This window comes from Anguilla rostrata, chromosome 8 (assembly GCF_018555375.3).
Source record: "Anguilla rostrata isolate EN2019 chromosome 8, ASM1855537v3, whole genome shotgun sequence".
NCBI classification, from domain to species: domain Eukaryota; kingdom Metazoa; phylum Chordata; class Actinopteri; order Anguilliformes; family Anguillidae; genus Anguilla; species Anguilla rostrata.
In genome coordinates this window covers 16,130,116-16,155,983 of record NC_057940.1, presented here as the reverse complement: position 1 = coordinate 16,155,983, position 25,868 = coordinate 16,130,116, and the positions used below count along the sequence as shown (strand labels likewise).

Below are 25,868 nucleotides of genomic sequence, written 5' to 3'. Positions count from 1 at the left end.
AACACGATAGCATTCACCAAAGGTGCAGGCAGTCTAGAGCTAACCATCCATGTGATCTACGTGTCAAACACACCCCAGGATAAGGAGGGGTCTAAAGTGATTTTCGGCTGTGGTCCAAAGGGTTAATGTGTCAAGCGCTTTCTGTAAATTTGCCACTGCTACTGCAGATTCCGGCACAGCGGGATGAACCTCTGAGCAGACAATGTCTGGCATTCAGCCTGTTCTGTGCCACCCAGCATCTGCTTCAACCAGCTGGTGGGGCGGCCATCCCAGCTATTCACCGCCAGACAGTAGCTGTGCCAGCATGTCTCCCATAGTGCCTTGCAAAGCGATACTGTCAAGTGTCTATCCGCATCAACATTTAAATGTATCAGAAAAAATAGGATTATAGCATTATTAGATAAAGAGATATCGCCTTGCAAAGAGACATTGTACCCTAACAAGGAGAAAACACTCCGAGAATAAAGACTATATATATTTTTTTTTTTGAAACATTCTCTCAAAGTTTCATGTTAGCCATTTTCTAAATTGATAGTACATTATTCCATAGTTGACTACTCCGTTATCGCTGCTTACAGTAGCAATTTTACACTATTATAGTTGTCTTGGTGATATTGTACACTGCTTAATAAATGTTTAAGAAAAACTTAAAAAATCAAAGGCCTACATTAACAAGACAGAAAAGGATTACACACAATCACTTATACATTATAATACACATGCATGCATCCATGCAAGCACACCCACGCACACACACAGAGTTAATCAAGCTTCAGCAGTGGGAAAAGTGTGATGGTTTTATGACATGTTTTTATAGAGATGGCAGCGGATTCAAATGTGAAAGGCTGGTTAATCTTTCCCAGTTTCCCCAGTGCGCAGCATGAGGTCCGTGAAGGAGAGGACTTTGCTCACAGTCAGGGGGTTTCTGCAAGCAAGTCTACTAAAACTGCTCCGTGTGTCAAATAGGAATATGGGAAGCGGTCGACTTCTCTGAAGGTGAGCGTTTCATCTGTTGGTTGGCTCATTTTGACACTACATATATTAAGAACTACTCATGCACCTGAGTGCTTCAGGTATGTTCATCTATGTTTTAAATGTATGCACAGAAGGGTTTGTGTCTTATCCTACCAATAAGTCTTGATGGTTGTGAGCCTATGTACGTTTTATTTAATACTGTTTTTTGAAGATTTTCTGAGCAATTTCATTGTCTTTATAGTACAATAAGGGGTACACATACAATTACAATAGCATGACTGTAGTTGCTGTATTTCTATCTGTTCTATAATCTTCATTAGTAACATTGTTCCCATCTATTTGATATTCTTTGACCGTGTTAAAATAATTTATATTATTCTTTGAGTTCAGATTAATTTCATCAGCCCACTAATTCAATTTAAGACAATTAATTGCATATACTTCTCCTGTATCAGCTACACACATCACTAATGCTGGTACTTATTGAATTGCCTGCTCTTTTGCTTAAATCTAAAAATCTAATTACAAAGCCAAGATGCTGATGTTAGGAAGAGTGAATGTTAAGGTCACACGGGAGTGATAAACATTAACAGGATCATGTGAGAGAGAGGGAGAGAGAGAGAGAGATGGTGCACATAGGTTGAGCACTGATCCTATGTCTGCCTCCACATGACATTCAAGTCCTCCAATTAAGACAAAGAGCTGAGCTGAATAAAATGCAAAATGTTGGAGTAAAATGAAACAACCTGTTCCTTTGATATTCTGAATTGTCTTTTGCTGTCATTTACATAGGTTTTATTATAGGGTTTCTTTTTTTCCTTAGAAAATTGAAGTAAAGTCTTGCTTATTGTGTGACAGAATGTTTACAGGCTAAACAGAAAGTAAAGTGCCTGACCTCCGTGCATACAGTATCTGCGCTATAAATCTGTGAAAAGTGTGTGCTTTTCCTGTTGATAAACATCTTCTCACACTTTCCCTGTGCAGTTAAGTAACTGAGAATAAAAATATCAGGGAAACATGAGCCCTTGCCGTGTCTCCCACAGAAAGAGGACAAAATGTCTTCATCAAAAGGGCTCCTCCCCCTGGGGTCTTAATGTTTCTTCATCCCCCCCCCTCCCCCCCCCCCCCAGGCCAGGTCTGATCTGCATCCAGCAGCGTTGCTTCTGACAACCTGAGTGCCATCACCATGATGGAGATGAGGACCACAATGAGGAGAGCCCAGTCCCTGAAGAACCTCTCCACGGGTCACAATGAGTGGTGGGGGGCCAGGGGGACGGGAATCGGGACAGGACGGTGGGACCGGAGGAAGTCTGTCTCTCAGCTTGTAGACCAGTGAGTACAAGTATGGAGCTGTTCATTCAAAAACGTTTTACTAGTACATCATCAACCGAAAATAAAGCACATCTGCACCAGATGTAAGTACGACTTCCAGGTTAGTTATACATCAGTTATGCGTACATATGTAATTATATTAGCTTCACATGGTGTATGATTTTGTGTATGTTTTGGCAGGTATCAGAGTTCCCTAGAACTCCGGAGCATTGGCACAGAGGAACACAAGCAAAAGGTTCAGTTGACCGCTTACTTGAAACTTTACATTGAGTAGCCTTAATTCCCATGTTATTACAGTTTAATAAAAAGACTATTTAATACTATTGCTGATATTTAAATACAGTACACATTGCTACAGAGTATTTACAACCAAAGATTCTGTTGCTGGCTGTATTTTATGTATTTCATTTTGAATTGGAAATTCATTGGCCATTCATATGCGTTAGCTAGCCAATTAATTAACTTTCTTTCACAGAATTGAATACTTCAGAACATGTAATATACAATACAGTTTTTGTCACTGTAAGTATTACAGGGTCAAAGTACACAGGTATTAGGGCCACATAATGTAAAGTGGAACTGATGGTCTTTTAGGAAAATACTGCGTAAAATACTGTGAAATGCTTATTCCTTTGTTCCATTCCCAATGTAGTTCACCCCTCCCAAAGACCCAAAATCCACAGGCAGCAAAGTAGACACCCTCCTGAGGAGGTATGAGAGCAGAGAGTGGGCCAGGCAGTCAGCCCGTGATGGAGGGGGTCCTGCTCTGTCCCGAAGTCGCTCTATGGACTACCTGCCTCCACACAAACCCACGGGTACTGAAGCCATGAGGGCGCTGTTCGAGTCCAAAGCCGCCCTGCAGCACAACTTCTCCAGCACCCCCTGGCTCAACCCCAACCCCAACACCAACAACAGGCTGCTAACTGTGGGGGGCACCAGGGGCACACAAAAACAAACACAGAGCGCCCCTCCCACTCCAGCCAGAAAGGAGACCACTCACCAGGTGAGGGGGTTTGCAGACATATTCCCCTTGTGTGTCTCTTCCATGTAGAACGAATGCATGAGAGCCAAGAATTGTTAGTTTTGGGATGTAAGTAATATCAAGAGTTTAATATATTGTGCAAAAAAATTCCATGGTAAGTCATTCTTGACAAAAATATCAGCTAAATTTCTATAATTGTAAGCTCTCTAAGCACTGATTTTTTAAAATGCATGGCTCATGTATTTTGCAGAAGACCCTTTCCTTTAATTAAAATCAGCGCTTGCTGTTCTCTCCTGTTTGCGATAAGTAACTCCAGGAAAATTCAGTATGTGTTTATGAATATGTATGAGCAGGCTGGCCTGGAACATGTTTTTGTTCTGAATGAATGGGAGTGGCACAGTTTATTCACTATGTAGCAGAATTACCACAAGATGTACCGAGATCTCAGCGATAATAAATATTCATAAGTCCACACCTCCACCAGAGCTAGAAATGGTTGCTATGAGACGGTAAGCTAAGCCAATTGATCATACCTTGTGTAGTGGATATTGGAATTCAGTAAGCAGAGATGCCATAATCCCACAGAAAGGAAGCATTAGACAGTAATATGTCAAATCCATGTGATTCATGGCACTGTGAGATAGGTAGTTTATTACAGCATGTGGCTTTGAGCGTCTTACTCTGCCTGAAACTGTTATCTTGATTGCCAGCGGGTGAACACCGTTCAGCAAGAGCGAAGGAAGACAATTAGCGGTGTCTCTGTGACCCCTGACAAAACACCTAGTCTACCGAATGGTGAGTTTATTACTTTTTTGAGATTATGGAATGAAATATTATCATTATCATTACGGCACACAAATGATTTCAGCTGTATCTCTTATTAGCCAATTTCACCATAACCCGGTAAAATTAGATTTAGCAAATTTGCTTATAAATCCACTATCGTACAGGTCAGAACATTATTAACTTTATCAATCACTAAGCAACGGAAAATAATTTTCTACTTCACCTTTTTTGCAATTGGATTTTTTTTTAACTAGACATTATTTCTCAACACTGGCGATGTATTGAGTTTGTTTGTGTAGTTGATAAGACGCTGCCTTGGCTGTGACCTTTGCAAGGTCACTAAATCCTGGGCCGCAGCTTCATGCTTGAATGTTTCCAAGCCCTTCTGTCGCTACGACATATAGACACTCTAAATAAACGTATAACTACAGAAGTATTTCTGCAGTATTTAATGGGAACCTATTTGTACGCACCTAATTACTTCTTGCGGCTCAATTTCACATTACATTTTGAAGAGGGGAGATTGATAATTTGTCAAAAGTTTTTCCCCTTTTATCTCAAATTACAATTAAGCTCAGATGGTATGCCACAGATAGTGAATGCAGCCTCTGCAATGGAATTTTGGAAGATCAAAGAGCGCACGAATATGACACCGTCGCGGCCACCCCTCGCCACAGCACTCAGACGGCAGGACAGTTGTTAGCTGGCATCTGAGGCACCCCCCAACCCCCTCCCCTTCCTGAGCGGTATCTGAGACACCCCCCATTCCCCCCCCGACGTTCAGACACATCCATCAACGACCACTTTCTTCATCTCGCTATGGCCACCAGTGAGCTTGGGGGACTGTAGAATAAGTTCTCCTGAAGAGGCTGAGAAGTGGACCGTCCAGCCCCTTCCGCACGCTTTCATGGGCGGGTCATCATTTGCCCACGGCAAAAGAACGCAATAGCTGACCATTCCCAAGGCGTTAAAAATATTCCCAAGGTAATCCAAACATTGTGTTACTCTGGAATTCTGTCAGAGGACAGAAACCCATTAAGCCAACAGTAGCTCCAGTTTCCTGACCTAGAACCGAGGGAAACTGCCAGGATAAAATTAGTCCAACAGCGCACAGCCGAACAAGCCTCTATGCGTATAGTTCTCATGCCAAAAGACACACAGCTGGTCCCGTTTTGGTAAGTGACACAGTCACAAGGCCCGAGGATATGATGGGGTAACTCCACAGACTGTCATATTCTGTTCATATTATGCACAACTCTTTGACCTGCAGTGTCAGCAAGGTGGCTGCGGCTCAGTGGTTTATGGGAGTAGGATTAACCTTCGGCCCCGAAGGCTCAACATCTTCATCACCTTGCACACATTTAGGCCCATTTGGGGGTGGGGGTGGGGGGGCGGGGGGGTCTGTGACAGTACATGTCATAGTAAAACTTTACACTTGGTTCCAAATATAATATTTACCGAAATTAACAACAAGAAATATTCAGGAGCACCAATAAAAATGATATCAAACACATTTCCTGTTTAAGTAATTACATGTTGTGTTCATGACTTACAGTTATACATTGAAAACAGTAACCCAGATATAATAAAACTAGTATTTCCAAAATGAAAAATATATCTCAAATTCCTTCGGGACATTCATTGAAGTAAAATTTCATTTAAAGTAAATTTGACCTTAAGGGCTAACCTTTTTAAGAGTAGCCAATCAAAAAAGGACAAGAAATTTAATGATTTTATTGAAAGTAATGAGTAGAAATACAATTTGAATAAAATTTGAATTCGTTTTTTTATTTATTTTGATTATGGCTTTTTCAGTAGGGCTACTATTACGTCTCACCTTATGATATGACACACCTCAAAGTCAAATTATTTTTACATTATTATTATTACAGTATTTAGCTCTCTTGCTCTTTGGCATTGCTCATCCGTCTCTTCCAGTACTTGTATGCTCATATGAGCGAGCATTATTATTAATAGACTGGGCGCGTTAAGGATTCACTAAACGTTTTCTGACTGACAAGCAATCCAAAAGAGAACCTGAGCAGAGCAAGAGGGGTGACGTAGGGGCGTTTCGCTTGCAAAACACCTGATGATGTCATCAAGTGGGCAGTCCCGCTGACACAAACAGGTGGTGACATAGCGGTGGAAATGAGGAAAGGGGGCATTCCCCCCGCCTCTTTCCCCATACTTCTCCAGTGACTTCCAGAAGTAGTGATTGACTCAGCCTGGTGGAATACTGGTCGTTGCCCATTCCAAAAATAGCGGTCTGGCTTCATCCGCGCGGCCTGGCCGGGGCTGATAAAAATCAGCTGTCACTCGAGCAGGGCCAGTGAGAAGCACAGTGACACTGACAGAGAGTGAGAGCAGAGCAGAGCAGAGCAGAGCAAAGCAGTGCAGAGCAGAAGTTCCAGCCTACGGAGCAGCAACACAGACCCCAGCCGTGAAACGGGACCGGTGCACCGCCACACAAACCAGGCTTTATAATTTACACGGGCGGAGAAGACCCCGGGAAAGAGATTCAGATATCTTTAACCTGCTGCGTGAGTATTGAATTATGTTGCAGCATGCATATCATCTTCAGTGAATGAGTGTTTAAATTTTGTATTCTGCGCTAGTGGCTGGCTTGTTTTAAAAAATGATAAAAGTGTTAAAAGCAATGACAATTATGAATGACACTTATGAATGAGGCAGGGTGCTCCAGAATAGTGATGCGGTAAGATGGCCGGTGTTTGAAAAGTATGAGTGATAAAGTCTATCCGCTGCCATTTAACAGTATGATATACAGTATAGCAACCAATTGGTGGATGTGAATCTCTCAGGTTATATTAGTTATCTTGCAAAAGAATATAGACAAGAAAGATTGTGTACATTTATAATAATAAAGCTGCAGTTGTGCAGTAGCTTCAATTTTTCAGGTCCGATATAAAAAGCACACATAGTAATAGCTTATAACATACCATTTGTGGTTTCAACTGAACTGTATATGAAGTCTTGATAAAGGTACGAAAATACAACAACAAAATGTAAATAATAATGTCCTTTAGCTTTAAATAATCTTTGTTAATCTACAGACTTGTCTTTGACTGAACTAATGCTTACAATATCAGAAACAGACCAACATGCTTTAAATATCGCAACCTGAACTGAGTAAAATTGTTATTTGTTCTCACAGATATATCATTTTTAAGTACATTCACACAGCACTTGTTCTAGTGATACGTACTCTAGTTTATATGCGTTATAAATCTATAGGACTTCATTTTTTACATGTCCACACACCCCTTACATGACTTTGAGAAGGTACTTGTTTCAGGCCCCCTTTTCAATGCCTGGATCAGTTTGGTCCTCTCATCTTTTAATCTTGCAAGCTTGTAAAGTGTCCAAGGTCAAAGGTCAATCCTGCCCAATCACTGTTCTCTCAGTGAGGTGATGACACACATTCAAGACAGCTCTCCAACTCTTTTTAACTTTTTTCTATTGATGTTAATGGTGTTTTAAACCAAATTGATTAGAATGATCCTTTCTGGAGAGAGGATATGATTTTCACACAGATTTATTTTCACAGATTGTTTGGCAATGCAACAGTCTGTAAATCAGGCCATGCGGTTGTATTATCTACCTGCTTATGCCAGTTCAAAGAACCCGATCACGTCCGCTATTGGCAGTGTGCCTTTATAATATCACTGAGTTGATACGAGGTCTTCCCCTGTGAAGTCAAAGAGACAAACATTTGTAATTGATCGTAAATTTAACCTAGACTGAGACACTGCAGTAATGTGGATTCTGACAAAACAGCTGAAAGCTTTTTAAAACACCAACTGCATCTCCCAGCCATTTGAGCAGCTGTCGGCGAGCTTAAAGATCTTCGCATTTCTGAGCTTCTAATAGCTCTGCCCCTCATTCCCAAGGCCTGACAAAGGCAGACAATAGCCAAGGCTGAAAATCCACCGGATCCCTCTTTATGTGCATTTTACAGTTCAAGAATGGTTTGGCCTCGTTAACAAACTGGAAAACTGGTCTGGATGCAACCTCTATGAATCAAGCTACATGCAAGAGTATTTTTGGCCAAACCTAATTGTTGACTCTCATCTCACAAAAAAACATAGATTTGATTGCTTTTTTTTTCACTTTCGAGCAACGTTTCTATGTGTTTTATGTGGCTGTGCGCAAAAAAGCTATGATATTCAATTATGTGCTTATGTGTGTTAGAAAGAGGTACCGGCCAAAGAACAAAGTCTGAGATATGGTGTTATGGATGCAATTAACTTTATACTCAGCAGTAAAAGCTGACAGTTCACTCAAGTCCTATACTGTATTATGCTGAAAATATGTCATATATTAAACAAAAATTACATTTTACTGAGCAAGAACAAGTTTTTAATTTCTTGTATTTGCGTTGTAAAAATGGCAAGACTGATGAGTACCATGAATGGGTACGCAGTGTTAAAGGCGATCTGTATCTCCAGTTTCGGTGAAGAATACGCAGTGTGGTAAACATGTCTGCGTGCGCCAAAGAGCTATGTGGTGAAATCACTCCACCAAGATCCCAAGCTCTGTCAGGCTTAAGCAGGGCTGTGCGTGCTCATTCTGCACGGTCACCGAGCTGTGAAAACGTTTTAATGCCGAAAACGTGCGCGTGGCGCCAGCTTCCTGGTGGTCCTTTGTCTAGCGAGTGCTTACGATGTGAAAAACAGCATAGCTCCAGCCGGGCCATCGGGCCTGCGTAAGGCTGGAGGCTTGTTGTTTATGTCAGCTCTGGAGTTCTAAAGGTCTGAGGGCAAAGAATGCTGATGTTCATAAAACAGCTTTATATATATTATTTATTTATTATATATATATATTTTTTATTTTTTTTATTTTTTTTGCTTGACACATGGAATATATTTAAACATCATTACATACACCCGTTTGCTGTTGAAGGCTTTATCTGTGCCATTGTCATTTTTGGCACTTGCATTCCATCAAATGCTCGATTTCTGCATTGAGACATTTAGAATTTACCAACAGAGACTTCATCAGAACTATATATATATACATATAATCTGTCAAATGGTTATTTTTGTGACAGAAATACTGAAATATTAAAAATTCATAGACAATTAATTAAGACGTGCATAATTGTATGATTACATTTTTCGGACAAAGACACATTTTTGCTTTGACGATTATGAAGTTACTTGAGTCAGAATTTTGCCCCCCCTTTCCCCATCTTTCAAAAAGACTTTGTACTCTAAAATGCATTGCACCTAATTATAAAGCACACATAAAGTAACATGGAACTGAATTTATTTTTAAAAAGTTTTATAAATATTTATCATATTTTCGTGGATGAACTGCATCATGTGGCATAAACACCTGACGTCTACTTGGGGGGTGGGCTGACCTAGATGCTGTAGAAATGTTGTTCCTCCTTTAGAAAAGTCAAGCATTTGCTAAAATGGCTACATGTAATGTATAAAAGAAAGTGAATGCTTCTAATGAGGATCAGAAACAGTCGTATACAGCAGCCCCCCTCCACTCCCCACCCCACCCCACTGACAATGACAGGAAAGGGCGCTCCCTCTGCCCATTGAGCCTGCTCCAGTGCCGATGGCCTCAGAGGTAAGCCACAGGCACATTGTTGGCTGACAATCCGGAGCGGGCTCCAGCTGAGCTTGCAGCTCTTTTCTGTGTTATTTGGCCAGCCGGCAGATTGTTGGCATGGCTGCGCAGCCGGAAGGGGGGATATCAGCCGCTGGTTTAGCTCAGGGTCCCGCAGAGCTACAGTGTACAGCAGCTTCACTGATCTGAGATCAAAGAGGAAATGATGCACTCTAACCTTAGCTCTGGTTACCAAAGAATTATGCACAAATACACTAAAAATACCATGTCGGGATATGAACTATCATTGGTTTTTGCCAGTCAAGGCTGGAGATAGATTGAATCTGTTCCCTGATATGAAATTATGTTAGTGTGTTCGATATTATTTTTTTTGTTTAGTTTCACTTTTTTTGCTTTGCCAGTTAGTGAATGACTGTGCTTGCATGAATTAGCTTCAATCATGGTAGTATAATCAAAGATAGATGTTCCTGGGTGTTATTTCTGAATTCTACCCTCAGTAAAAATGCAAAAGATGTAGTTGTTTCCTGAGAATGACTTAAAGGAAAGTCAGTGTTTCAGATAGTAAAGGCCAGTCATACATGCATTTCAGGGTTCACACTTGATTGCAGTCACACCCTTCAATGACTGAGACAGCATAGTTTCCACAGGAATTTGAGGTACAACAACAGTAAATAGATAAGGGTCATACAAGTGCCCTGCTGCTATTTATACACCGCTATCTGGGCTTGTCTTAACAGACACCAGACACACATTTCTGAATGCCACGGCCAGTCATGGCACAGGGCAAGGACCATTACTGCCTTATCACTCTCTTCCGAACGGGGTCAGGGAATTCTCAGCAAAAGGCACGTATAGAAATTCCCACAGTGTCATGCCGTGATACTGCCCAAAATATCTGTGCTAGAGAACATTTTTGTGACAGGGACAGACAATCCTTTCAGGCACTACGTATCATTTCTCTAATGATCAATGCTTAATGGGACCTGTTATCTGGTATACAATAATCCATTTAAAATCAGACAGAATGTAACGGTTATTTTTTTAAATGCTTAGAAAATTACATCTGGTTAAATAACATCCAGTCCAAAGGACATGATATCTCAGGCTCCTTCATAAAGGGAGGCCAAAGACACAGGCCAAAGTCCTGCAGAACAATACCTTACCATGTATATTTTATCATTTTTAAACATGTCCTCCCTGACAGGTTTCATGGAGTTAAACAGATAACTGAGGTATGCTTCATAGCATGAGGTAGCAACAGAATACACAATGTTCACATTGTATTTTCTTCATTATTAGTGAATGCTTATCAGCTGCCCAATCTTTGCACAAGGATGAAAGGATATTGTCCAGGTCAGAATCAAAGAAAAGCTTTCATAACATTACACACACTAAGTTGCTTTTTTCATTCTCTACTGTAGGGAAGAAGAGACCATCACAGCCAGACCTGAGGGAAAAATCTGCCATCACACAACTAGAAAGATCCTCTTCGGTGAAAGCCAGATCTGCTTTCTTTCTCTCAAAGGCGGCAGCTGCTGACTCCACAGTCAGTCCCATAAAACAAGTAAATACCTGTCATTCCAACCAGTCCTCCGGCGCAACCTTTGACCTTGGTGTCAGGGGTCAGGTTGTGAGGACCCTGGTGTTCAAATGGCCTTTTTGGGGTTGAAGGGGACAGATTGTTAAGGGCAATGTCAAATATACAGTCAGCATTCTGGTATTGAGGCCTCTACACCTAAATTATCATAGTCTGACATTTCTTAACTTGGATGGAGGCATGGTTCTCTGGTTTATTTATTCACTTATTTTTTATTCAGTTAATTAAATTAATGATTACATTTCAGAGAAACATAACACTTTGAAAACATGTTTAAAATTGAAAGCAACCACTGGATAATGAGCTGCTATCTGTTTTTTTTCTGCAGGAAATGTTCATGTTCATAAATAGCACCAGTTTGTATGTTAAAGGCAGCGGGTGACTGATCATTAAATTTACACACTTTAATTAAACTCTTAATTAAATGTTTGATAATCACATCAATCTTAAAATTGAAAATGAATGTATTAATTATCCAGTGATTTCTGTTAGATCTAAATTTTTAATTCACTTTCATGTCACTTCTTTATAACAGGGCGGTGTAATACAGGACAGTCCCATTTCTTCTGGAAAGAAAGCAAAACCAAGCAAGGTATGACCAGAGTTGTTGAATTGTTAAATAAATTCTGTGTGCAGTGCAACTGACTAACCACCACCAGGACATAACAACACCAAGATGATAAGCATCTGGAGCATGCATTTTAGTGCTTTAAGGTTTTTACAAGTATTTAGTGTGACAAACACGCCTGCCACAGGCCACCGAAGTGGCTTTCTTTGGGGCCCTCCAGCACAGAGACACAGGGAGATGATGTTAAAACAGTCCACATTTATTCTACGAGGGTTTGGCAAGATGGTATAGCCAAATGAGCAGATGTTAAACCCTGTCATGACAGAGAGCTCCCTGGTGTGGGTGGGGATGGCAGATTTAACCTGTGCGCAGTGATTACCTCACTACGCACAGGTGCAGCCACTCCTGTTCCTGGGTCCAATTAGCCTGGCCAATTATCTAATTCTTCACCAATTATCCAATTGGCCAGGTCTAATTAGCTTGACCCAGGGCAGGTGTGGCTGCTTAAACCAGCCATCCCCACACCACATTTAGTTTAGGTAAATAAATCAGACTGAATGTGGAAAACTTGTCTTGGTGGATGATGGAGGAAAAAATGAATGAATTAATGAAACATTTATATAGCACTTTTCCGAACGCTCAAAATGCTTTACAGTGATGACTGGGTACTCACCTCACCCACCACCAATGTGTAGCACCCACCTGGGTGATGCACGGCAGTCAATTTGCACCAGAACGCCCACCACACATTAGCTAAGTCTGAAAGGGAGAGAACATTTTTTAGCCAATTAAATCAGGGGATGATTAGGTGGCAAGTTTGAGAGAGCCAGGTTGGGAATTTAGCCAGGACACCGGGGAACCCCCTACTCTTTGCGACAAGTGTCATGGGGTCTTTAATGACCACAGTGAGTCAGGACCTCGGTTTAACGTCTCATCCGAAAGACGGCATATCCTACAGCACTGAGGGCACTGTCCTATTCATCGGTCTACTGAACTGGAAAAACAGGGAAACCATGTAGACACAGTATTTATGGAAAGAAAGAAAGAAAGAAAACAAGAAAGAGTTAAACCAATTTCAGTAGTTCAAAATTAATTTCAGATGGTAATTTTAGCACCTTGTAAACAAATTTTTAAAGAGTTGGCCAGGATAGGCGGTAGCAACACATAAAAAGTAATGGGCCAATGAACAATTTTGTGATTTCAGGAACAAAAATGAATTCCAGCTTTTGGCATGTCAGTGTTACATTACAAAAACAAAATCAGATTATCCTGAACTAGAATAAGAATAAGAATAAGATAATCTGGTTTACCATTATACCATTGGTTGCAATATCATTAAAATGCAGTACCATTAAATACCTTTTCTCATGTAAAAAACATGGATGCAGCTGAACACACAAGTAGCAATAGGATCCTCCGTGTCTCAATCTTATTATGTCTCAGATATTTCATATCTTCCCTTAAGTCTTCACCTGAATAAGAAATCAAATCACAGATGACAAAAGAGCATAAATTCAATCTCAGAATCAAAGTGCAATTGAATCACATAAACACGGGATACTAACCAGTGTGGAGTTCAGCTAACCTTGCTTGGAGTGAAGATGGTTTGCAGTGGCTCATACTCTGTGATGTCTTCGCAACTCACACAAAGGTACAGTGGCTCAATTGTCTTGTGCATGTCTATCTAACATTGTATATTTAAAACAAATATTGCACTAATTTTACTCGTTATTTTAATGGAAGATGAAAAAATAATACGAGGAATCCCTTCTGTTTTCACCTAAGATGGCTGACAAAACCCAACACATAAAGGTTTCACATGGACCTGGTGAGGAGGATGAGCTCCCACCTCCCCCCCCTCCCCTGTCCAGACCTCACCTGGAAGGCTCACCTGCCACAGGGGACCAAGGTCAATCATCACTGCCTATCCCTCCACCAAAGGAAACATTCTCATCATTCTACCAACAGCGGCAGAAAAGCGAGCTGAAAAGGCTGTTTAAACACATTCACCCTGAGCTGGGGAAAAAGATGGAAAATGTTGTGGATGAGGAGCTGGTGGAAGTGCTGAATTCAGAAAATGCACAGTCGGCAGCAGATGCAGGGTATCAGGGCGAGGTCCAATCCATGAAGTGGATCTTCGAGAATTGGACCCTGGACAACATCGGGGATCCTCACACTACTAAAAAACTACTGGAGGAAGAAGGTCTCCAAGTGGGTGATGTGAGAGGTGCTTCGTCCATGTTTGAACACCGTGAGTTAGACAGCGCTCAGTTTTCCACCTCCACTTCAAGGAGAGGCCAAGTCAAAGGAGATGTCCACACGGCAACGTGGCTGTTTGAAACGCAGCCTTTAGACTCTCTTAACAAAATCACCCCAGAGGAAGGAGAGCTGGTGGAAGCTGTGCTGAAGGAACCTATCCCCAGAGGGGACGTTAGAGGTGCAAGACTTCTGTTTGAGTCGAAGCCCCTTGACGCCCTCGGCCGCTGCAACTCTATCGAGGACCACAGCTTCCTCAAGCTGAAGTCAGAGATTCAGGAACAGAAAGGTGACATTCAGAAGACAGTAAAGCTCTTCCAAGCGGAGCCCTGCTGTGCCCTCCAGGACAGCAGAGGAAACATTCATGAGATTAAGTCCATCTGTCGTGAAGAAATCCAGACCAGTAATGTCAGAACAGCCCGCTGGCTGTTTGAGACACAACCCCTGGATGTCATAAATAAGGATATGTCTGGGGTGAAAATCATTCGCGGGATCTCATTGGAGGAGGCTCAGAAAGGTGGGGTTGACTGCAAGAGATGGATGTTTGAAACACAAACCTTAGATGCCATTCATGAGAGTATCCAGGAAGATCAATTCAAGGGGACTGTAGAGGTTGTTGAAGCAGCCGACGTTGGGAGCAAGCGACAGCTTTTTGAAACGCAGCCTTTGGATGCACTAAAAGGGGAGTCCTCAGGAGAGGCTCAATCCAAGGAGGAGATCATTGGAGGAAACGTAAGATCCAGCCTTTGGCTGTTCGAAACCCAGCCCATGGAGACTCTGAAGGAAAACTATGAGGTTGGGCGTCTGCAGAAAGTTACTGTTTCTGAGGATGAAAAGGGAATGGTGAAAAACAAAAAGCACACATTTGAGACCTGTACCTTAGATACAATCAACAAAGAAGAAGCTGAGGGAGAATCCAAAAGTGAAACCCAAGAGATACTAAGGGGTGATGTTAAAGTCTACAAGAACCTCTTTGAAACAATTCCACTTGGCACTATTTCACACCCTGAGAATGTGCAAGTTGAAAACCCTTATGACATCACAGCTGGGGATGTAAAAGGCAACAGAACTTTATTTGAGGCCATACCTCTGTATGCTATCAAAGACTGGTCTGGGAACTTTCACAAGGTCACAACCGTGAGCAGAGAGGAATCAATCAACGGAAATGTCCAAAACTACAAATGGATGTTTGAAACCCGACCTCTGGACCAGTTTGATGATGGAAAGGAAAATGTGGAAGTCATTAAAGGCATCACCAGACAGGAGGAACAAGCTGGTGATGTCAAGACAGCAAAATGGCTTTTTGAAACTCAGCCTCTTGACTGCATCCATTCCAAGGTCGACCAGGCAGAACAGCATTCATCTGTGCAGAGGAAAGAATCACAAGGGGGGGATGTAAAGACATGTAAGTGGTTATTTGAGACGCAGCCTATGGACATATTATATGAAAAATCTGAAAAGAAATCAGAAGAAGAAATAATACCAAAATCTGATGTGAAATCCCACACATGGCTTTTTGAGACACAACCTCTAGACAGCATAAAAGATGGTGAGGAGCATCATTTGAAACTGTGCAGCACCTTTCAGGATGAGAATAAGAGCGATGTGAATGTGAAAACAGTGAAGCACCTTTTTGAGACAGAGACTTTGGACAGCCTGTCAATGACAGCAGATGCAGACCAAGATGTCCTGTATGTCAGCAAAGTTGACGTCCAGTCCGGGGATGTTTCTCGAGTCAAAGAAATTTTTGAGTCAAAGTCACTTGATGAAATAGGCCTGTCATCTGTGAATGTTTCAGAGGCTGAGGATCAGGGTGATAACATCCAGGCAGGCTCTGTTCACAAATTTACTTGGCTTTTTGAGAACAATCCAATTGACAGCCTGAAAGATCAGGAGGATGGCACCACAAGCAAATGCACTGTCGATGATGTGGAAGGTGGGGATGTTGGCAGTAAAAAGTTTATATTTGAGACTTTCTCTCTAGATAAGATCCAGGATAAGGACAAGCTTCTCGAGCACTCCTCTGTCTGCGTGGAACAGCCTGTGAGTACGAGTAACGGAAATGTAAAATCCAGTACAATGCTGTTTGAATCCCAGCCTCTGTATGCCATCAGAGACAAAGATGGGCAGTTCCATGAAGTTACCACTGTCAAAAAAGAGGAGGTCATGAGTGGAGATGTCAGAGGAGCTCGGTGGATGTTTGAAACAAAACCTCTTGACACCATCAAGCCACAGGAGGAGATTTTTGTTATACGAGCAGTGACCCAAGAGGACGTTCTGAAGGGTGATGTGAAATCGGCCAGATGGAGGTTTGAAACGCAACCGCTGGATTCCCTCATGAGTCGAGAGACACCCGTGGTTAAAACGGTGGAGGACATTCAAAAAGGTGACGTCCAGCTGAACAAACAGCATTTTGAATCTCAAGCAACTGCTAAAAATAAGTATGTGAGAATGGTGAGCGTCACAGATGTCCAGCAAGGTGATGTCAGAACATCCACTTGGCTATTTGAGAATCAACCCATTGACTCCCTCAAGGGGGAACTTCTGGAGACAACCCCTGTGCACAGAGAGGACGTTCAAAAAGGGGATGTGAAGAGAAGCACCTGGCTATTTGAAACGCAGCCACTGGACACAATCAAGGATGCTGATCCCACTGTTGACAGCACTGTTCAAGAGGAACTTCCACAGGCAGATGTGAAGAGCACAACCTGGCTGTTCGAATCAACTCCCCTTGACATAATAAGTTTTCAATGCAAGGAACAGTCAGTCATCTGTGAAAGCGTGAAGGAGACTTTATGCCACCTCTCTGCTTTCAATGCCATTCATTCACATGGAATCGTGATTGAAGCCAATGAGTCCCGAAGTGTGAAAATGGCTAAATACCATTATACAAGCAGTGAGGGAGCACAAATCCAAAAGGAGGAGATAGTTGAGGGGAATATCAAGAATATTATGTTGCAGTTATTATACAGAACAAACCTGGCACCACAGGTAATGCTCCTTAAAGAAGATGAAAAAGGACATGTGAAGGCCACCAAACTAGAGATGCCAACCCAGCAAACGGCATCTAGTGCAAAGCAAGACAAAGAAAGCAAAATGGAAAGTGTAGCTCAAGTTATTGAGAGTATTCTCAGTCAAGATATGTCTTTGAAAAAAGGAATTGTGATACAAGAAACTGAAAGTGGTTATGCTGAGATGACAATCTACTCACTTTATGTTCACACTGAAAATACAGAAGAGAGCTCTGAAGTAATTAAAGGAGATGTGAAGTCCACCATTGGCACCCTATTAGCTACTGCCCAAGACCAGAGGACCCTTGCATCATTTCAACCAGAGCAAAGTGAGAAAGGAAATGTCAACCTGTACAGGAGCTGCATTGAGAAAGGTGACCTACAATATCTAAAAAGCCTTCAGGTGGAACCATCTGAGGATGAGCTTGACTCTGCCCCAAAAGATCAGATTGAGATTGTGCAGGGAGATGTAAAGGAAGCAAAGAGAAACCTTAACCAGCTCAAGGATCAAGTAGAGAGAACAGTCCTGGATGTTGTACCTGGGGACGTGAAGAATGCCAAAAAGGTCTTCTCTGAAGGCTCAATTGATCAGTCTATTTGCGTGCAGAAAGAGGAGATCGTTCCTGGAGATGTTTTCTCTGCAAAGCAGTCTCTTGGTCAAGTCATCAACCAACCATTTGTAGTTGAAAAGGAGGAGATAGTGTCAGGGGACGTTAAGGCTACTATGCAGTCTCTGGAGAAAGCCAAACAGCAAAGTATGCGGGTGGAGCGTGAAGTCATTAGTCCGGGAACCATCTACGACCTGGACGTTACGTCACACGAAACCTCTGCAGAAGAAACAAACAAAGCCCAACAGCATGTCACTGTAACAAAGGAAGAAATTGTGTCTGGTGATGTCAAGGCAGCAAAAAAGTCTCTGGAGAGAGCAAGAAAATACAGCAACCATGTGGAACGTGAAGTTGTAGTTCCAGGAAAAATTTACGATCTGAATGTTCGATCCCAGGAAGAATCTTCCTTAACAGAAGGGCAACAGAGGACCCAGACAGAAGAGGCCTCTTGTGAAAAACTAGAAATGGGGAAATCATGCCAAGAGAAATCCACTGAGGTTAGACCAAATGAACAAAGACCCAACCTTCAAGCAGCTACGCAGAACCTCTGTCAGACCTCAAGAGGAGTTAAGGTAATTCGACAGGAAACACAAGAGAAGCAACACATAGTTGTGCAAGGAAAGCAACAAGTTGTTTCTCAGGAACACTCAACGCAAAAGAAGCAGGTAGTTTCTCAGAAGACTACAGGAGCCCAGCAAGCGAGGAGCCAGCAAACATCAGTGCAGTTCACTCAAAAGAAAGCAACCACTCATGCCTCAACATCAAAGCAGTCTACATCATCTTCAAGGAGCCAGCAGGTCACATCAGCTAATCAAAAGGTCAGTGATTCTGAGAAGACTCAAGGAACTGATGAGAAATGTGAAGGTTTCCAGAAAAGTGAAGTTGCAAGGGGTGCAGATATAAATGTTAAATCAGGCGACATGCAGCCAGCCTTCTCTCTTGTAAATCCTGTTGTAAAGTCAGAGAGTGATTCACAGAGTTCAGAAGCACAGGCAGAAGCAGAGATTGTTGTGAGAGGAGATGTCAAGGCTGCTATAAGATCTCTGCAAAGTGCTTCCACAGAACACAGACTGGTAGAAAAAGAAGACATTGTAAGAGGCAACATGCAGGCAGCTCTTGATTCCCTGGAGAAGTCGAGTGTTAATGTTTCCAGGGGCGACTTTAAAGCAGCAATGATATACAGGAATGCAGGACAGAAAAAGAAAAAAAGTTCAGACAATGTTTGCAAGCAGGCTGATGTAAAGTCTGTATGTCCATGTGACACTGAGTTATCTCCTTCAGTTTCAGTGACTTATGGAGAGCAGCCAGCCACCCCAGCACTGAATTTGACACCGGTAGCAGATTCCTGTCCAGATGACATCTCAGAGAAACTACCCATTTCCTCTGCTTTGACAAGTAAACCCAAGAGCCCACCACCACTTCCTGCCAAAGCATGTGAAAAGCCTGTGGCTCAAAGGCCAGCCCTTCCACCGAAACCCCATCGCTCAAAGACAACCTCTGATGATGTCACAGGATGTGCACCTGTTTCACCAAATATGCCTGAGCAACTCAGAGAAAGCCAACAAACTCCAGTAATACCCCCTAAGGCAAGACGCCTGGGAAGACCACTATCTCCCCCACCACTGCCTGCAAAACCTGCATCTAATCAAGAACTGTCCAAGGACTTGCCGCAGGATGCTACAGAATCTAAACATATACCAGTAAACTGTGACCAGGCACAAAAGCATCATTTTGGAAATATCATTGGAAAAAAAGAGCATCAACCCATCAAGAAAGAGACAATTCAGAACACTGAGACAAGTAATCTAAGTACCAAACAGCTTAAGAAAGAAGCTAAATGTACAGAGGCTAAAACAGACAGGCAGGAAGAGTATATCAATAATTACTCATCAACTCCAACTTGTGCTGAAGTGGAGAGGGAGAAACTGAAGCAACATCAGAAGACACATGGATCCGAAGAGATCCATGCATGCGTGGACTCTGAGAATGGTGAAAGCAGTAATGAGATCCATATAGATTTTCAGGCAGCTCTTCAGAATTTTGGAGGGAGGAAAAAAGGCGTTGTGGTCACTAACCCGGTCCTACCCAAGAAAATTAGTGTGGTTCATGCAGAGGACAATAATGAAAGAAGGCAAATGGCTAAGAAAGACACCTGCAGTAGGCAAACATATGTCAAAGACCAAGAAAGCCTTCACTTGGACAGACTAAAAAATAGCAGTGCTGATCAAAAAATCCTTTCTTCTCACTCTGAAACACATACCCCTTCCACAGACAACAGTCATAGTAATTATAACAACCACGAGGTACAAGAGAATAAAGTAATTCTCAGGGAGAAAAAAACAAAAAGAGAGACAGATGATGAACGTAGGCAAAGACTATCAGTCCATAAGGATGAAATTATGAGAGGTAACGTGAAGGCGGCAATGGAGATTTTCGAAAATCTGAGGAAGAGAGAGGAGCTAAAGATAATTCTTTCAAAAGTAGAGGAAATAGAAGGAGAGACGAGCAAAGTTGATGTGCGATCTTTGAAAAATTTATTTGAGAATGTGCCAGCTTGGATTGTTGCTCCTGGCAAAAATGCAAATGGGGGGAAGCCCAAAGGGGAAAAGAATGTTGAAAGGACTGACTCAATGAAAGATTATTCAGAAAATACTTCCTCCATGGAGGTTGTATTTGGAGATCTTGAAAGAGCAAGTGTAGAAATAATGAATTTGAAAGAGCAAACGTTGGCTAGGCTTATGGATATAGAGGAAGCCATAAAAAAGGCCTTGTATTCTGTCTCAAATTTAAAATCAGAGTCTGATATTGCTGGGTTATCTGGACTGTTCAATGAATCACTGAGAAGTGAGCAAAGTCCTGCCACACCAAAGAACATAAGGAAGATCAGTATAGTTTCCAGCAGAACCAAAACGGAACAAGGAAGGGAGGCATCAGGAACAAATGCAAAGCAAACAACCGGCTTGTCAGGAAAATCAGAGGAAGTACAAAAGCCAGGACTACAAGCATGCACATCCAAACCACAAGCAGTTTCTCCCTCTTCTCCTTGCTTCATCTCCATTCAATCTGCTGCCAGAAAACCTGTTGAATCTCCCAAAACACAGTGGTCTCATTCAACTGCCACTCATCAGGGGACAGCTGAGAGGACACAACATTGCCACAGCACTTTTGAAATTAATGGCAACCTTGGCCAGCCTTCGGCTCATAAGGAATCAGAGGCTGACGTCAACAATGCTCTTCGTCCCAAGCGTAAAGTTAGCGTGCTAGAGGTACAAACAATGCCAGAGGCTACTGGAATTGTGGGCACCAAGACTGTCAGTGAAAAATACGAAGAGACCGATTGCTTTGGCAACAAGTTTGTCTCCTCCAAGACTTCAACCATTGTTACTAAGCAATCTGAAACAAAGACTTCCTCTACATTTGAAGTAGTTGCCAACCCAACCAGATATGAAGTAATGACATCACCTCTTATCCGGAGACCCGTTCACACTTTCACAGAAAATCCTCAATTCACAGGCAAAGAGGAAGGAAGAGTTTTTGTCACATTTGGCCACCCAAAGACAGGGAAGCATTAATATCATATTCAGTGTAATGCTCATTCAATGCTGCAGGAGTTGCTGGGTGATTCCTTTATGTTTTCCTCAATCATAGATCTAATGCTATATATCTTCTGTTGTGCTTATCATGTAATATAGATGTTTCAACCTGTGATTTGTTCTTTTGTTTTTATTATGTTGTTAGTATAGTATTGTGTATAACTATTTTATTTACGATTGCCTTTGTACAATTTCATAACTTTTTCTTTAATAATTACTGCACATGCAATTTACTAGATTCTTTTGTTTTCTATATCAGAGGTAAATTGTTAGTTAATTACAATTTCTAAACAAAATAATTTGAAATGTATATTGTTGTAAGCCAGAAATTAAATAAAGACTTTGTGCAAATAATAAAAAGTGACTGTTTCATGACACAAAATATTATCGTGTTCAGAATTCATCCAGTTGTACCCCTCCACCACAAAAAATCTCCCACCCATCTCAATGTTACTGTTCACACTTCAATTGTCATATTTTGTTATTGTGTATGCTGTAAAAATATTAAAGGTCACTATCATGGCATTGAGAATCACTTATATAGCATATGCTTCAAGGTCTCAGTGTCCCAAGCAGCATATTCAATATCTGAATATTCAAACAATGAAACAAGTGTTGAATCATGGGTTCAATATCTATTCCTGAAATTCAGCAGTAAAGATACACTTTGCCAAAAAAGATACCCTTTGTCACGAATGACTTATAAAGGCATTAATGGTTACAATTACAAGTGTTAACATAAATATTATAAAGTCATTTTGATTGTTGATGTCATTTAATAGTTTCTAATAGTGATGATGTCATTATGACAGTTCCAGCTGCCTCCAAAGGAACTGTGCTCTGCTTGTTTGGCGCCAGTTTACCCAATGGAGAAAATGGTGGCTGACAAATTAATCCTCCACTACAACTGCTTTTGCTGTAAACACTGCAATAAAAAGCTGAGGTGAGATATGTGGTGCTGTAATAATAATCAAAAATACAAATTCTTCACCCACACTGATGGCAAAAAAATAATCACACAAAGAACAAATCACACTATAATAAATCATGAAATGCATAGTCCAACTCAAAGACTTGATTTGCTCCTAGCTTTTGCTCCTAGCTCCTAGTTGTTTGTGGGAAACTGTTAGTTTTTACTCTGCTTTCTTTCATACTGTAGTATATTAAACAATGAAATTAGTTTTAATGGACTTTCAAATCCTTAATCAACCTTCCAACAATATGATCATGAATCATACGAGTTCAAATTTCCATATGTTTCATATTTTTTCTCTCGTCTCTGCTTTATCACAGAATTCAGAACTATGCAGCACTTTATGGGGAGTTCTACTGCCTGTTTCATTATCAGCAGCTTTTCAAAAGAAAAGGGAATTATGACGAGGGATTTGGTCACAAACAGCACAAGGACCGCTGGCTTCCAAAGGCAACAGAGAAAGAAGCTGATGACACAAGCAAGGATGAGGGTCCCAAAAGGGATGTCAAGGCCAGGGAGGTCATTTTGGAACCCCCTGCTGGTATGTTCATGCCATCACCTGATAAAAAATTCCAAGTACCGAAAACTGAGAAAGGTTCAGATGCCTGGAACAAATTGAGAATCAGTTGGCCGCCAGAAAAGAAGGGCCCTGGTATGCATTCAGTGCCACAGGAATGTAAGGAGACAAAGAGACTGAATGATCTGATCAGAGAGAAAAAGACTGAATTCTCACAAAGCAAACATGGTTCAGAGAAGGATCTAAAAAGCCCAGGCAGAAACAGTTTAAAGTCAAGAGAGCTTGAAGTGGACACAACAGGTCCTTCCTCTTCGAAAGTGAAAAACAAGGCCCGCTCTCCTTTTGTAGCATTAAGGGAAAAGGCCAACATAGAATCATTAAGTCCAGCTCCTACATCTTCAGATGCTTCTCAACCATGGAAGGTCTCATCAAAGATTGCTCTTTTCCAAGAAGGTACACCAACGAAGTTTAAACCTCCTTATACACCTCCTAAAGTCACTGAAAAATCACCAAAAACCACTTCCACCGCAAGAACAAATTCAGTCACTCCTGGCTCCATTTCTAATGAGGCAAGCACTTCCTCTGCTAAAATTAAAAAATCTGTTCGATTTACATCAAGCATAGATGCTGAGAAGGAACATACAGTGACAACTGGTGCAGGTATGGCACCTAAAGATAATGACAACACATCTAACAGAGGCAACCCTGAAGCTGAATTTAATCATGATGAGATGGATAATTTGACAGAATTTACCTTGGAAGAGGATACTAAGGATTCTCCATTAAAGGCAAAGGTAGGGGACCCTGACAAATTTCATAATCCTCATGCAAAGTCACAAAATGGCAGGAGAGAAGTGAATTTTGGAAGCAAAGAACATTTGGATTTTTCTCAAACAGATGCACCAGAAGAAACAGGCATGAACATAAAGAAAGAGATTCCACCCACCTCTGTTATTTCAGAGCTGCCTGAGGCTTCCATCCCAGTAGTGGCTGGCGTTCATGGAGGCCTGATGAAACAGGCTAAGGGTAGTGATGGTATTGATAGTGCACAAATACATGAGAAATTGATCGAAGAAGGAAAAGAAATTACTAATATGCAACAATGTGTGGAGGAACAAGATGGCAAAAAAGTAGATTTGGAGAAGCTGGATCCTGAATCTAGCACGTCTTCAAAGGACACACAGTTGAATCCAATAGAGACAGGAAGTGACAAACAGGAAGGGGACACAGACACTCTAGAAGCCAATGTTAATCAAGGGAAGGTATCCAAAATGGCTGAGGACAACCTGAAGGTCTCAGAGAAACCAAATTCCCAAGGTCCCTCTAACAAACCAAATGGAAAGACACATATTCGAAAGGAGTCATGGTCTAAAATGTCAGGTAAAAGCCCTATATCCAAGCTCTTTTCTTCTGGTGGGAAAACAGACAAGAAGGAACCTGTGGAGGGCAAGAAACCAGAGGCTAAGCCAAGATCCATCCTGGGCAAATTTTTCCAGTCATCACCAGAGAAAGGGAAAGACCCAAAGAATGCTCAGGGAATTAATGCCGACTCATCAGGTAGGAAGTCAGATGTGACCAATGAGAATGCTTCAGAGGTTTTCAGGGATGAAGATAATCTGCTAATCAAAGGTGGAAAAAAATGCAATGATGATATGCATGATCCATCACTCCCAGTCAAAGCTGAAGAAACCAGCACCACGGACATAGCAGAGTCTCCAAATCCAGATGCCTACAGTCAAGGGGAAGCAATGGATTCAGCTGCTCCATCTGCACAAGACAGCAGTGAAGGTAATGTCAAACCTCCAGGCCCTGGTATAACTATATTTGGTGAAGTACACCCCAGTAACACCATTGCCATGAATGAAACCAGCCATAGTCCAATAAACATTAGTATTTCTGACCCTATTCTGCCCCAATGTGAGCCTAGTGTTCACATCACTAATGAAGGCAGTCCTGGCATTCTTGAAACAGGGATCATGGATGTGTTTGCCTCACGTGAAGAGCCAGTCTACCAATCACAAATCAAAAATGGTGATGGGAAGGGAAATCTGCTATTTTCAGATCCCAGCACACCCATTAGCTTTGATCTTAACCAATCAGGATACTTACCACCCCATATACCTACAGATGCCATTGTAAATCCAACTGGTGTGGAGCTACTGGCATCAGACACAGACTTCATTAACAGTAGCACTGTCTTAAGCCCTGTAGATAACAGTCAGACCCTCAATCCATTTGGTCCAAATGAACCAAAACCGGATGTCAATGAAAGTATGCTTGATAGGTCACAGTTAGATACCAGTCACTCTGCAATTAATCCTGGAGAAAATCAGCTTGATGTATTTGGTATCAACAGTGGATTTGTGGTTCCTAATCAAGCATCTGTTCAACCAGTCAATGAATCACAAGCAGAACATGTCAGCTTTGACATATTTGGTCCTGACAGCGAAATCCAAGATCTTTCGAGCCCTACCAATGTGTTTGATAAAGATTTAGATGGTTTAGATGCCTTTTCAGCTCCACTGTCTTCGACTCTTTTAAAAGACCCATTTGGGACAAATGAATTTTCAGACAGTGGAAACAACCCAGCTATGATAGCATCTCCTGGACATTCCAACATCTTTGATGACTTCTTGGGGTTGGGCCAATCAACTGTGGCTAGTCCGATTAAGTCCGATCATGAAAGTCTGTTTGCTGATGATATATTTGCATCTGATTCCATTGGTACCCCATTATCCATCCCAAGCGTGGCAGCTCCAAATTTGGATGGGATGGCACAAATGGGTTCAGGTAGTACAGACACAGTAGCATCAATGGAAAGCATGAATGACAAGTGGATGGAGGATCTGCTGGGTTAACGGCACGTTTGCAGCCCTGCTCCTATCTGATAATATGGCCATTTGAGAGTTCATATATATGAACTCTCATATGGCCATATTATCAGATATGAGCAGTAATATATATATATATATATATATATATATATATATATATATATATATATAAAGGCCCCAGTTAAGGGAGTATTCTACACAAAAAAAAGTTTTAATAATTGAAATTAAGTTTGCA

At 41.6% G+C, this 25,868-nt stretch overlaps 1 protein-coding gene across 2 annotated transcripts; it reads left to right on the top strand.

Annotated features, from left to right (window-relative positions):
- The first annotated feature begins 897 nt into the window (after positions 1-897).
- xirp1 (xin actin binding repeat containing 1) lies at positions 898-22,064 on the top strand. 2 transcript variants are annotated; one of them, XM_064346709.1, is made up of 9 exons: positions 898-996; positions 2,106-2,307; positions 2,488-2,542; positions 2,960-3,310; positions 4,000-4,084; positions 11,098-11,240; positions 11,809-11,865; positions 13,627-18,534; positions 18,998-19,136. In XM_064346709.1, the coding sequence occupies exons 2-9, from the start codon at positions 2,162-2,164 to the stop codon at positions 19,004-19,006; spliced, it is 5,754 nt and encodes a 1,917-aa protein (XP_064202779.1). In that variant the 5' UTR covers positions 898-996; positions 2,106-2,161; the 3' UTR covers positions 19,007-19,136. The 2 variants fall into 2 exon arrangements, with proteins under 2 accessions (XP_064202779.1, XP_064202778.1); XM_064346708.1 differs by having other exon boundaries at positions 13,627-22,064.
- Positions 22,065-25,868: the final 3,804 nt, after the last annotated feature.

Bases quoted from the DNA above. Each gene is read 5' to 3' on its own strand.
- xirp1 (XM_064346708.1), top strand. From the start codon at position 2,162: ATGATGGAGATGAGGACCACAATGAGGAGAGCCCAGTCCCTGAAGAAC. The intron at 4,085-11,097 runs GTGAGTTTATTA...TCTCTACTGTAG, and splicing joins AACACCTAGTCTACCGAATG to GGAAGAAGAGACCATCACAG. The intron at 11,866-13,626 runs GTATGACCAGAG...TTTTCACCTAAG, and splicing joins AGAAAGCAAAACCAAGCAAG to ATGGCTGACAAAACCCAACA.